This window comes from Toxotes jaculatrix, chromosome 6 (assembly GCF_017976425.1).
Source record: "Toxotes jaculatrix isolate fToxJac2 chromosome 6, fToxJac2.pri, whole genome shotgun sequence".
Classification (NCBI taxonomy): domain Eukaryota; kingdom Metazoa; phylum Chordata; class Actinopteri; family Toxotidae; genus Toxotes; species Toxotes jaculatrix.
In genome coordinates, this window is record NC_054399.1 from 19421900 (window position 1) to 19433979 (window position 12080).

General features: G+C 40.7%; 1 protein-coding gene across 1 annotated transcript; it reads left to right on the plus strand.

The window, feature by feature from the left end:
• The first annotated feature begins 8753 nt into the window (after nt 1–8753).
• Nucleotides 8754–12080, plus strand: c6h1orf52 (chromosome 6 C1orf52 homolog). The gene is made up of 3 exons (XM_041041204.1): nt 8754–9205; nt 10457–10664; nt 11299–12080. Exons 1-3 carry the CDS (start codon nt 8915–8917, stop codon nt 11451–11453), a joined length of 654 nt encoding a protein of 217 aa, XP_040897138.1. The 5' UTR covers nt 8754–8914; the 3' UTR covers nt 11454–12080.

Below are 12080 nucleotides of genomic sequence, written 5' to 3' on the forward strand. Positions count from 1 at the left end.
CTACTCTGTGACTTTTGGGAAATCAAAGCTGACTTTCACAACAGAGCAAGCTACAAATGTTATGGTGCCACATCTGATGCCCACAAGCAATGAGGATTTTGTAGTGTGAAGAGTATTCCTCTAAAGCCAGTATGGAAGGAAATTTCAAAAGATGAGCTAAAGCTTCATACACATCCATGTTTCCTCAGAACAATTAACGCTGTAAACCTTTTCAGCTTTGTTTTATTCAGATACGTCCAAATGCTTGAATGTCAGAGAACATGTGATGAGAGCAACCATCATCTTTTTAACAGTTCAGGTCAACACTAAACCTTTTGAGAATGCTGGTGTGAAAAGGTGTTCCCCTTCTTTCCATGTTGTTCTGTGCTCGTTGTTTTCCTTCAAACAGTCCAGGTCAACAGGACACCGTCTGCGCATTAGACTCAGGGTCAAAAAGACACCTGCTGCCAAGACGAGCAGCCGTATAACTGACAGGCGTTAACACTCCTGTAACTACACTGCTAAGCTGTGTTAAATACGCTGCACTGCGTTAGGGTGCAGTGTTGCCCTGCTGCCCATATCCGACTGCATCAAAACCCATCTGCAGGCCTTGATTAGCACTCCCATCTTCACCCCTCCTGCTCCTCCTTGTCCCCCTCCTCCTCATCTCATTTCACACTAAACAAAGTCGCAGCAGGGTCCGATGGCTGGAGCCCCCTCTCTCTTATCACCTCACAGTCAGAGCCGCTGGCTGGGTTGATGAACTTGGCTGGAAGGAATCTGCAGGCTGCTCCACTTGACTGAGCAGAGCTAATGAGTCAGAAAATCCCACAGCCAGGGCTTCAGGGTTCACCATGGGCATCAGGGGAAACAGGTAGTTCAAGAATATAGGAGGGAAGATAAGGTGTGTTTCATGGAAAGTACTTTGTAGATTGTCAAAGAAACAGGACAAACACAGAGCTGGAGACATGAAACACTACAACTCCTAGGACTGCAAGGAGGGGAAGGCGTAGGAGGAGGGAGAAGGGGAGTTTTGTGACTGGATGAAGCAGGGATTTCCTCTTTGATCTGTAAACCATGTCTGTTACTGTGGGAGGCTAGGGGACCTCTCCTGTTAGCCAGGTGCACTCTGTTCATCAAGTCACTGTCAGCCCCCACCAAGATGCCCCCAAGGTGTGAAATGAGTGCCCAGTCCCTTTCCTGCATGCCCCATCACACAGAAGACCTATAGCAGGAGAGGGACTGGCACAGGAATAGTACTCGGACTGGCACAGGAACACAGGACAGTAAGCAATGAAAAGTACAAGCCAAACCCTTCACCAGTTCTTTTAATGCCAGTATCTGGTCATCTTAGTATAATTACCTTAAAAGATATCACATCAGATGATGTGAGGAAACAAAAGATTATCTAGTCTGGGGTTCCTGGAGTTTATTTGTTGTAAAACCTAGAAAAAAAAAAAAAATAAATAAAATAGCCCTTTCTAGGACTATGAGAAAGTTCTAACATTCTCATCATTCTCTCTTGTTGTCCACTTGACTTGGCACTGTTTGGTGCAGTACAAACAGCTGACAAAGCCAGAGAGCGCAAGATACTTGTGATTTCTGACACACAGCCATCCCTTCTTGTTAAGGGGAAAATCCCTTTCTCACATAGTATTCATGCAGCAGTAATTCCTTAAATTTGACAGTTCGTTTCTGACTTTTAGATCTTTTTTTTGCCGTTAGCAAAAAACAAATATCTTTGATGTTTCCATTAACAGAGTGCTTTCTGTTCAGAGAGTGTTTCTTCTATAGGGTTCTTCCTTATGGATTAGTAGCTCCACACATGAAAAAAAAAAACAAAAAAATAAAAACAAAAACAAAAACGTTGCAAACGCTTCATTTTGAAAAATTTGAAAAAAAAAAAAAGGAGCTGCAATGGTGTCACAAGTACAGGATTTGAACAAGGGACTTTGCTTCTATGCTTCAGATCCTCTCTTATGGAGCACAGCAATGTTTATGCACTATCAAACTCTTCTTGATTCCCCTACCTCCTGTCTTGTTTTGTAGACATGATTGGCAGACAGAACTAAATGAGGCCATTTGAATTATGCATTCGAAAAGTAGATGTTGCTGGCCTCGGCTCAAAGCATTCTTCTATGACATGTGCAGAACATACAGACGAGGAGGCTTTTCCACGCAGTGACCAATCTGTTTTGCAGACAGCCTTGAATCTCATCCGCAAGATCATTGAAGCACTTTTGCCTGTCTTTGCTTATTTTTGTGCCCCTTCACGTCCAGTGTAAGTCTCTTCCTTGTCATGTCTTGTCGTGAGATGGTCTTTGGCTAATATTGAGTGAAGTGTTAAAGAAAATGGTAGCTTTTGAGTTGGATTTGTCAAACTTTGCCTGTTAAAAATCAAAGTCTTCAGGGTTAAAAAATACCTTTCCTTCATTTTAGTTCTATGCAAAACATCTTAACTCTACTTTTCATAACTACCTTCATCTGGAAAAGAAAAAGATATATTATCATCACATGTTTTCAGGAGAACTTCAGACCACACAATTGGACAACCACTAAGAGCTTTACTAGGAAAATGGATAGCCAAGAGCCAAAAGATGCAAATGTGGACTGCCACAGCCTACAGGCAGATCGTCTGACAATAAAGACTTAAAATGGGAGCGGATGGCACCACCATAACATAAAAGACAAAAGCCACAAATAAGAAAGCAATTCTTTCGAGAGTTTCCGTGTATACATTTATTTAGATATCAACAAGCTGTGAATGCAGTCAAAATGTTGAATATTTGGGACAGTTAGGTCTTGTTGGGCGTTTTTCCCCTTGTAGTTTTTCTCTGCGTGTTTTAACATAGTTAAACATGCAGACAAACCCATAATCAAAAACTCAAAATCTGACAGTGTGGTTACCTCATACAGTAATCATTTATCATTCTGACATCTATCCCAAGCTGTAGAGAGGTGAAAAAAGATGACCTGCCACTCACAGTCCTTACAAACTCACTGACTGACTAACCCTCTCAAACTTATACTTTTGTATGAATGAACCTCTCAGAGTGTGTGTGTGTGTCTGTATGATGTCTGTATGGGCATGTTGTGGAGGTTGCAGAGGTTGCAGAGGAGGGAGAGCGGTGAAAATCAAAGCATCAGGAAGGGCATGGGGTTGAGTTTGCTGTGTGTGCTTATCCCACAGCCATCCACACTGCAGGACACCGTGGAACATGTGATGGGGATGATCACCTCCAACACCCACCCTTGCCCACACCACACTTCACCCCACTCGCCTGCAAACTGTCCTTTTGACCCAGATCTCCCACACCTTCTCCCAGCAACCCCCTTGTCTCGTTTCTTTCTCTTTTTTTCCCTCTCTCTCTCTCTCACTTTCTCTCCTCTTGCCACATCAGTTGGATCCCTTTCCGGCCTCCAGCCACGAGCCCTGACAGGCCGCGGTGCAAACAGAGCCTCGAGTTAACGTAATGAGCCAAAGAATGCCACCTCTCAGGTCTGAAATCGCACTGAGTGTTAAGTGACCAGAGAAAACACTGTGGTGGAGGGTAAGTGTGCACATGCCCGTATGGCATAAAGAGCTGTGGATACAAAAACAGGGGGAAAGAAAAGTAGAAGGGAGGAAGAAAAGGAAGGGCAAAAAGAAAATGTTTGCAAGGATGACGATAGAGAGAAGGGCAGAATATGCAAATTTTTATAAATGCGTGTACACTCAGCATGTATAAATATAAATGCTCATGTTTTAACATGAATGTTGCCTCTTGACTTCCAGCTTAAACAGCTGCGTCTTTTTTTTCTTTGCCAGAAAAAAAAGGGGAAAAAAAGACCAGTCATGACACCACATGTTATTTCCACCTCAGCCTTTTTACAGTTAATCACATTACTGCTGGATTCAAATGAAGAGAGAGATGGGGAAAAAAAAGATAAATGGAGAGATGATAGATAAACATCGAGAAATGCTGGAAGAGAAGGTGACCATGAATATTTGATTTTCACAGGTGCTGCTTTGACAGTTGAGGTTGATCTTTTTATTATCATTTTTTGTCTTGTTAAGCAGCATAATGTTGTAAAATGGCTGCATGTTGTGTAAGAATTTAAGTGAAGAGCTGTGGCTGTTATCATATCACATGATTAAAATATACTTAATGGTATTACGTTTTTTTGTTAGGAAATAGTAGCGTTAGCACAGCATGGGATAAGCAGTCCCTCAGCTTAGATCATGTTTGTCAGTTTAGGATGTTACACACATAAATCTGTGGCTGTGATTAAGAGAAACTTGTCATGTTGAGAAATTTTTGACTTTTTATTTTTTAACATAGTACATAGTTTTCTTGAAAAATAATTCTTTTCAACAAAGGCAATGATGTTGTGTGTGATGCATCTGTTTTCCCCATTAACTGCTTTAAGGTCACTCTTCTGCCCCCTGTGTCATCCCACTACATTAACAGAGCCTCAGGTCAAAGGTCACCTCAGCGGCATCAACCAGAGGCTGACTCGGTTGAAACTACTTTGACAGTCCGTTTAAACTCATGTAGTTTGTCAAAAAATAAACTAGACAAGTGGAACGTAGTTATAGAGACTTTAACTAAAAACATGAGGACATCCTTTACCAGTTTCCCTTATCAGGCCTATAACCAGACACAAAGGAGGATATGTAGATAAAAAGAGGCACATATGATAGATTAAAACTGGACCTTGGTGACAAAGCCTGGATTGTGCCAAAAGAGGCTGCAGCACTGTATCAGGAAGACGTCTTGTTGTCTGTTAGTGGAACAAAAGTGTGAATACTTCCATCTGGGTTTTATGAGCACATCAGCAAAGCACATTTTTATTCTCCAGGTGTTCTTTGGCAACTTCAGGATGGTGACCATGGGTTTAATTGTGTTATACGTAAACAGGATTTGTACAATAACGATCCAGAATGGTCAGTATTACCCAATTTGCCTTCAAGAGTTAGGAAAACACACACAGGTGATACACCAAAAAAATCTGAGGAGATAACATCTGATGCCCTCTGTCAGCTAATGTGGATTAATTTGAGAAAAAAAATCTTAGTTCAAATTAGTTGTTGAAAAGTTAAACAGAGAAAGAAAACATCTGTCCATTGCTCATTTGTTGCTAAAGCTGAGTAAACCACCCACTGCTATGCTGTCACAGATGTGTCCTGACCTGAGTTAAGCCTCTGGATAAAATAAAGAAATCCAAGACATTATGAACTGCTACAGTAGGTGAAACAGAGACGTGGAGAGGTGTGGCTTTTCACCTCCATGGGGAATTTCTCACATCATGGTCAGCCTCGAAGAAACAAAGTAAGTCAAAAGAAGAGTCCATTTCTTTTTCAGAGCACATGCCTCCTTAAGCTGGTTCAAAGCCAAGCAATTTGAAATGATTTGAAAACCAACAAACTGCACATCCATCAGAAAATCTTCAGCTCATATGGGAGGAAATGGAGCCCCATGGTGTCCCTAGCAGTATCCGACTATGGCACATCTGTCTCTCATGGTACATCTGTTATCTACCTAAAGAAAAAAAAAACATGTACAAGGAAAAACATTAAAAATAGGTTTCCTGTGGTCCAACAAAAGAACTGACAGATGCAAGAATAATTACTTGTTTCAAGACATTTTATTATCAAGTTGTATTTTCTTGACATGCCACATCCTGTTTTCTTTAAATTCAGGAAACAAGGGAAACAGTACCGTGAGATTATCTTAGCACTTTGGCAGAGTTTTTCACTTGTTTTGAGAAAGATAAACCTTGAAACTGAGAACAAATTGCTTTTATTTATTTACTTGTTATAAATATAATTTCTGTTTTGTTTTTTTGTTTTTTTTTTCAGTAAGACATGTAACACCAGCAACAACACCTCCTCTCTGACAAGTTCAGGCTCAGAGCTTACCTGACTACTTGAATTCTGTATCTTGTGGCCACATTTGTCCTGCTATCTTTTGTAGCAGTTCTAGAGCATGCATTTGACTTATGTAACACGTGACATGACACATTAAATAGTACTGTTTTTTTATGTGTTCTTTTGCTAATGTGTTTGTCTTCCTTAACTGATTAACTGTGTTTAGATGTTGTTGTTTCTGTTTTCAGTTCTCATTTTTGGTGAGATCTCCTCACACCATCTCACCAGTAAAGTTATCACCAGCTATTTTATTCCTTTTAAAGGACCAGTGTGAAGGTTTTAGGGGGATCTATGGAATGAGGCCTTCATATCTACATAAGGAGCAGGTTCTCTTCCTTGGAGTCCGCCATTTTGAACCGCCATATTTCTACAGTAAAAACATGGAACGGACAAACCAAACACTGACTGGACATGTTTATGTCACCTGGAGGCCACTGGTTATTCACCTATATACTTGGAAAGGGAGGGATGAGAGGAGGGGTACTCAGTTGCTTGCAATCTGCAGCCTCACCGCTAGATGCCACTAAATCGTGCACACTTGTCCTTTAAGTATGATGTCTTTTTTATTACTTGTGTAAACTAAACTAAACCAAAGTAAAGTGCAGAGAGAATATTGGGCCAGGGACAGCCTCTGATAGTCTGACTCCATTAATTTGACATTTATTACCAGTTAATTGAGACAGTGAAGGACTTGTGGAAAGAAATTATATATAATATAACACAGATATAACTTTAGAGAGGATAAATTTACTGTGTAGGGGAGGAGAAGATAAATTTACAAGTTCACAGCATTCCTTCTTCACCATTCATTCAAGCAGTGGAGGTCTCCCTGTCAAACAGAGAATATCTGTGTATATCACCTGCCAACCTTTGGCTTGACACAGTGTCATTAGCTGCCAACAAACAGAGTGATCAGAGTAAAATCTCCACTGGGAATAATTAGGGGTTGTAATGACATGAAATATGTCCCAACAGTTACACCCATCCCTGTTTCATGTCCCCAGAAATTTTTTTAAAAGGTTTCTGTTGGCAGAAAGGTGCAATCATCTAGTCAGTAATCTGTCAAAATTGCACATTCTAGTGTACCTGTATCACCTGCTTTTGATAGTGTAAATATAACTGAAGAAGTACTTATTATAATAACTACTGTTGACATTGCTACTCATACTACAATTACCATTAACACTGAAGAGATTAGGTGAACATAAAGTTAAAGAAGAAGGGAGAGAACAATCAATCACAACAAAATAAGATATTTCTTAGCCCCACAAAACAATTTTCCTAAACATGAACTTTAACCTTTAGGAGCTGTTTGGACTGGACTTCCACTAAATCTCTGTGCAGATTTGACCTCCCGCTCACCTGAAAATGCAAAAACAACTCATTTGAAGCATCTGCATTATTATTAAGGTTGTAGGAGACACACAGAAGAGAGAAATTGTGGGCAGTATATTTGGTAGATTTATGTTTCCTTGTCTACTCAATGCACTTTAGTAGATGTTTGACCTGTGCATGAGAAACCCAAGAAAGACTTTTAGTTTTTGTGTTTTCTGAACAGCTATTAATCACCAGAAGTGATATGGCAGGAAGGAGCAGAAGGAGCAGAAGTGTTAGTGTATAGAAGGTGGCCCAAGTGTTTGTTAGGAGGTTTGGGAAACGTTTGCATTTTATGGGAACAAACTATGAAAAGAAATGGGGGAGTAGATTAAGAAATGTACCCTTTAAAGTAGATCTTTGATCTGCAAACCTGGACAATGATTCTAAAGCTGCAGAGATGCCACTTATGTTCAGTTCCCTCACTTCCCTAGGGTGCCTCTTTGTTTCACTGGTGTGACTACACTGCATTCTAGTGGTCAAAAGGTGCAAATACATTTGCTTTCTTTGGCACAGACCAGAAACTCCAAACATTCCTCTGTTCCAAGATGATCCACAAGTTGATGATCATGCTAATACACTGGCCCTGAAGGTGCCCTTCACTATTACTCAACATTGTGCTCATCAAGTACATGTACACGTACCACTTTATTGTACTTTAGACACATATTTAAGGTAACTGTTTGCAGCTTTATGATGCAGCTTCTGAGGAAAAAAATATCTCATCAAAGTCTAAAGTAAGAGTATGGACTGTTTAAAACCTGTTTTTTTTTTTTACATCGCTTGTGTGTTTCCCCTCTCTCACCCATGGGAGGCTTTGGCCTTGGCAGCTCTACTTGGAGTGTGTCTTGGTCTGGACTCAGTTTTCACACAACCTTGACAAATCATACATTGTTTGAAAGCTCTAATTCTCCTGATGTGCAAAGTATTTTAAGGATCCCTGAATCACTGCAACAGCTGTTGAGACAGAATTTGTTCAGACTTGGCTATGGTTCCAAAGTGCCTTCCTCACAAAAGTTGCTACAAAAGGCCTTATATTCCCTCTGTTATGCTGAAAAACCTTTGTTGACTTTTTGGTAAAATTTAAAGTGTCATCTTTCAAAGGAGACCAGTGTTATGATTGTAGTCAAATAGGTTAAAAAACGATAACCTTCTGATTTGGGGTACATTATTTTCATGCTTGTGCGCACAAATGAGGGCGTCTGGTAACTGTCCACTGATCTGACCACAGGTCTCACATGCTTTCTGTGAAGATCAGAGGTAACATTAGAGTCAGATGTTTGTGGGAGAATGATCATTAATCATCCATATCCATATTAACTAGTGCAGAAAATTGTCACTCTAACTAAACTAACTAAACAGGTGAATATGTGATGTTAATGTCTTAGTCCTTTGCAGCTCCACAGTAAAGTCATAGTAGTGGCATGAGTTTTACTCGGTCTGCTCCTTTAATGAAAAACCCTTTACGATAGTCGTCACGACACCACGAACGTGCTTTACGACTGTTTGGGAGGCTGATTCAAAATGGAGTAGAATCGAGAGCTAGGAGCTCAACGGGAACGGGATCGGCTCTAGCAGCTCTGTTTTTATTTTTACATCGTTTTTACTTTAGCGGAATTTGATTCATTAGAAATTAGAAACCGTATCACAATGTCAGAAGAAAAGAAGTCCGACTCTTTAGGTTTTTTCTCGAGCTACGACGATTTGAGCGACAGCAGCGACTCAGACGAGGAGGGAGGCAGTCGGACGAAGAAACCGGGGACGAAAGCTCCGGAGAGCGCAGCCGAGTCCTCCCAACAAGGGACCAAGCGAGCGGCCGGTGGAGCTCCTTTACCCAGACCCGACGAGCTGTTCAGCTCCGTGTCCAAGCCTGCTTTCCTCTACAACCCACTCAATAAGCAGATAGACTGGGAGAGTCTGACGGTCAAAGCTCCGGAAGAGGTAAAAACAAAAGAGTGAATGGAGGTGTGACTCCCTGAATTGACTTAAGGAACATTTTAGAATATTTGATGGAGATTAACACTATTAATCATGTAAACACTTTGACAGTTACCACCGTAGTTTTCTAAATTTTCATAAAACACGATTACTATCATGACAAGATTTGGGGGCCAGGGACAAAGATTCCTGAGGTCCACTGTGAGCTCTAGAGCTGAAGTCATTAGCTCAGGGGTGTCCAAACTGTGCCACAAAGGGCCGAGTGGCTGCAGGATTTTGTTCCAGCCAAGCAGCAGCAGCACACCAGACTTGACTCATTTAATCAACCGAGCTCAGTCTTCAGACAGCTGATTGGTCAAACTGTGTGCCGCTGATTGGTTGGATCTAAAACCTGCAGCCACACGGCCCTTTGTGGAACAGTTTGCACCTCTGCATTAGCTGATTAAAACTAATACGTTGATTGACAGTAAAGAAATAACTGTGGATTTTGAGTGTTGCTAAGACAAAAAATCAATTACTATCTATTTCAGCTCCACAATCCAATGAAGGACATTTTCACTATTTTCTTACATTTTATATACTGGGCAGTCAATTCTTTAATCAGTTATTAAAGAACATAATTGTTAGACATGTTGATCATGAAAATGGCTATTGTTTGCAGACTTACAGCTCTGTGCCCTTTTTGACACGGGGGGGTAAATCAACAATTTTTCTCAATCACCATTTATGTACATGTTGGTGACTTATCCATGGCAGTCCAGTACACTACCACCTCTCACCATGACCACAATTCCAACACACGTAATTAAATGAGCTCATCTATGACAGTGCAAAAAAAAAGGCGGAACAGGCTTCATGAAAGCAGACTTTATTGCAGAGCACTTGCATTGGACTGCATTCGATTTTGCATTTGTACCTAACAAAGTGACCACAGTGAGTGCAAGCCTACACATTTAGGCACTGTTTGTTTAGAATAAATTAGAATAAACAATACATTTCCAGACAACTACATGCCTTCTAACTAAATTATTGTGCACTGAAAATATAACTATTCCCTCTGGATTAAATGTTGGGTTATTAACAAATCTATGAATCATTTTGGCTGTGTAACAGTCAGGACACCATTGCCATCTTGTAGATGGACTAGCGGTGACCAATGTGTGCTGCTTAAGGAAATGTAATGTAAATGTAAACCTTTTCTTTGTTATTTTAGCTCAGCCAGTTCCACATTATGCTTTTCTCTGTTACTTGAAGCCTGCCAGAGAGTTTAAGCCATGGAAGACAAATGCTGTGCCCCCTCCTGAGAGCTACGCTGTAGAGCCAGAGAAGAAGGGACCTCCTCCAGGTATGGACATGGCTATAAAGTGGTCCAACGTGTATGAGGACAATGGGGAAGATGCGCCGCAACCTTACACCGGCAATGCCCGATTCCTGCCTGCAGAGGAGCAACCGTCAGACTCAGGTTAGTCCTGCAGAGCAATGACAGCGGGGCATTTTATACTCCCTTGTCAGTATTAATAAACTCATTCATTGATCACTGCAGTAGGTGATCCATTAATGATCATCCTGCCATTATCACACCAGGTCTTTTAAACGTTCTCCTGGGTGTTGTTAATCATGTTTGGAGTGTTGGCCTTAGTTGTAGAGCTCAGGTGGTGCAATTAAGTGTCTTAGACAACATGAAACACATTATTAAACACAAATTAAAAATGAGTGTAAAAAAACACAGCATACTGTATCATTAAGGTTTATGTGATTCTGTGTAATATGCTCTTGATCAACTAAAGCCACAGAAAATGATCAGTGAGCTTGTATATGTGATAAGTGAGCGCACTGAATGGACTTAAACCCAGGACAACTTTATAGCCACCAAAGATTTAAAGCCCAACTTCAGAGCTAAAACTCCAGCAGTCTTGGTAGAAAATGGATACAGGGAGCCAAACATTTACCAACGAAACACAAGCTAGAAAACAAGATTTGCATTGGCTTTGATTTCTGCTTTGCTAGAGTCTGTTGTTATGTTTAAATAGTGCACTGTCGAGTAATAAAAAAATTTTTTATTCTCCACACCCCACTACCACCCGTCTGGTGATCAGATGAGGAATCAGAGAAAGCAGCCCTCTCTGCCAAGAAACGAAGAGTAGAGACCTTCCAGCAGAAGGAGAAGAGGAAGAGGGACTTGGGACAGGCCACCTCTGACAAGAACTTCGTTGAAGAAGAGAAAAGGATCCTCAGGCAAAAGATCGAATGAGACCTAAGCTCCCCGCAACAAGGCATCACTTTCTAATTTAAATGTTTTATTCCAGCAAAGAACATTCACCAACATTAGCACAGTAGTTAAGTAGGTGGTGACCATTTTACCTATATATTGTCATAATGTAATTTGCAAAATTATAGTAATTATGTTTTCGACTGAGTGTCCACACACTTAAACGAAAAGCTTTACATCAGTGGGATATCAGGTGAAGAGTATGTGACAGTGGCAAATCCCTGTGGACTATGTCCCCAAGTTACAGGGAAATTCAGGTGTTTTACAGTGAGTTATATTTTCATGGTTTTGGCCATCATCCCTGTTTCATTTTTACTCACTGGCTCTCTTCCACGGACAATGAGATGAGAGATATCACTAGATACAGCTTCATACTCTGCACAGAGCACTGGGCATTACTGAACAAGTGATCAGATCAGATTTGGTCCCAGTTTGCCATCACCTTCGCTTTGCTTTACTTTAGCACGTGTAGTTTAAACAAATGGTTGAAATGGGACTTCTGATTGCTATTTTCACAGAATCCCTGGATCTTTGCTAAGATATGGATTTCCATAACCAATTAAAAAGAAGGCCAAAACTAAAAAAAAAAAAGTAAATCAGTGGGTTCTT

Coding starts and splice junctions, on each gene's coding strand:
- c6h1orf52 (XM_041041204.1), top strand. CDS start 8,915: ATGTCAGAAGAAAAGAAGTCCGACTCTTTAGGTTTTTTCTCGAGCTAC. Junction 9,206..10,456: donor CGGTCAAAGCTCCGGAAGAG/GTAAAAACAAAA, acceptor TGTTACTTGAAG/CCTGCCAGAGAGTTTAAGCC. Junction 10,665..11,298: donor GGAGCAACCGTCAGACTCAG/GTTAGTCCTGCA, acceptor TCTGGTGATCAG/ATGAGGAATCAGAGAAAGCA.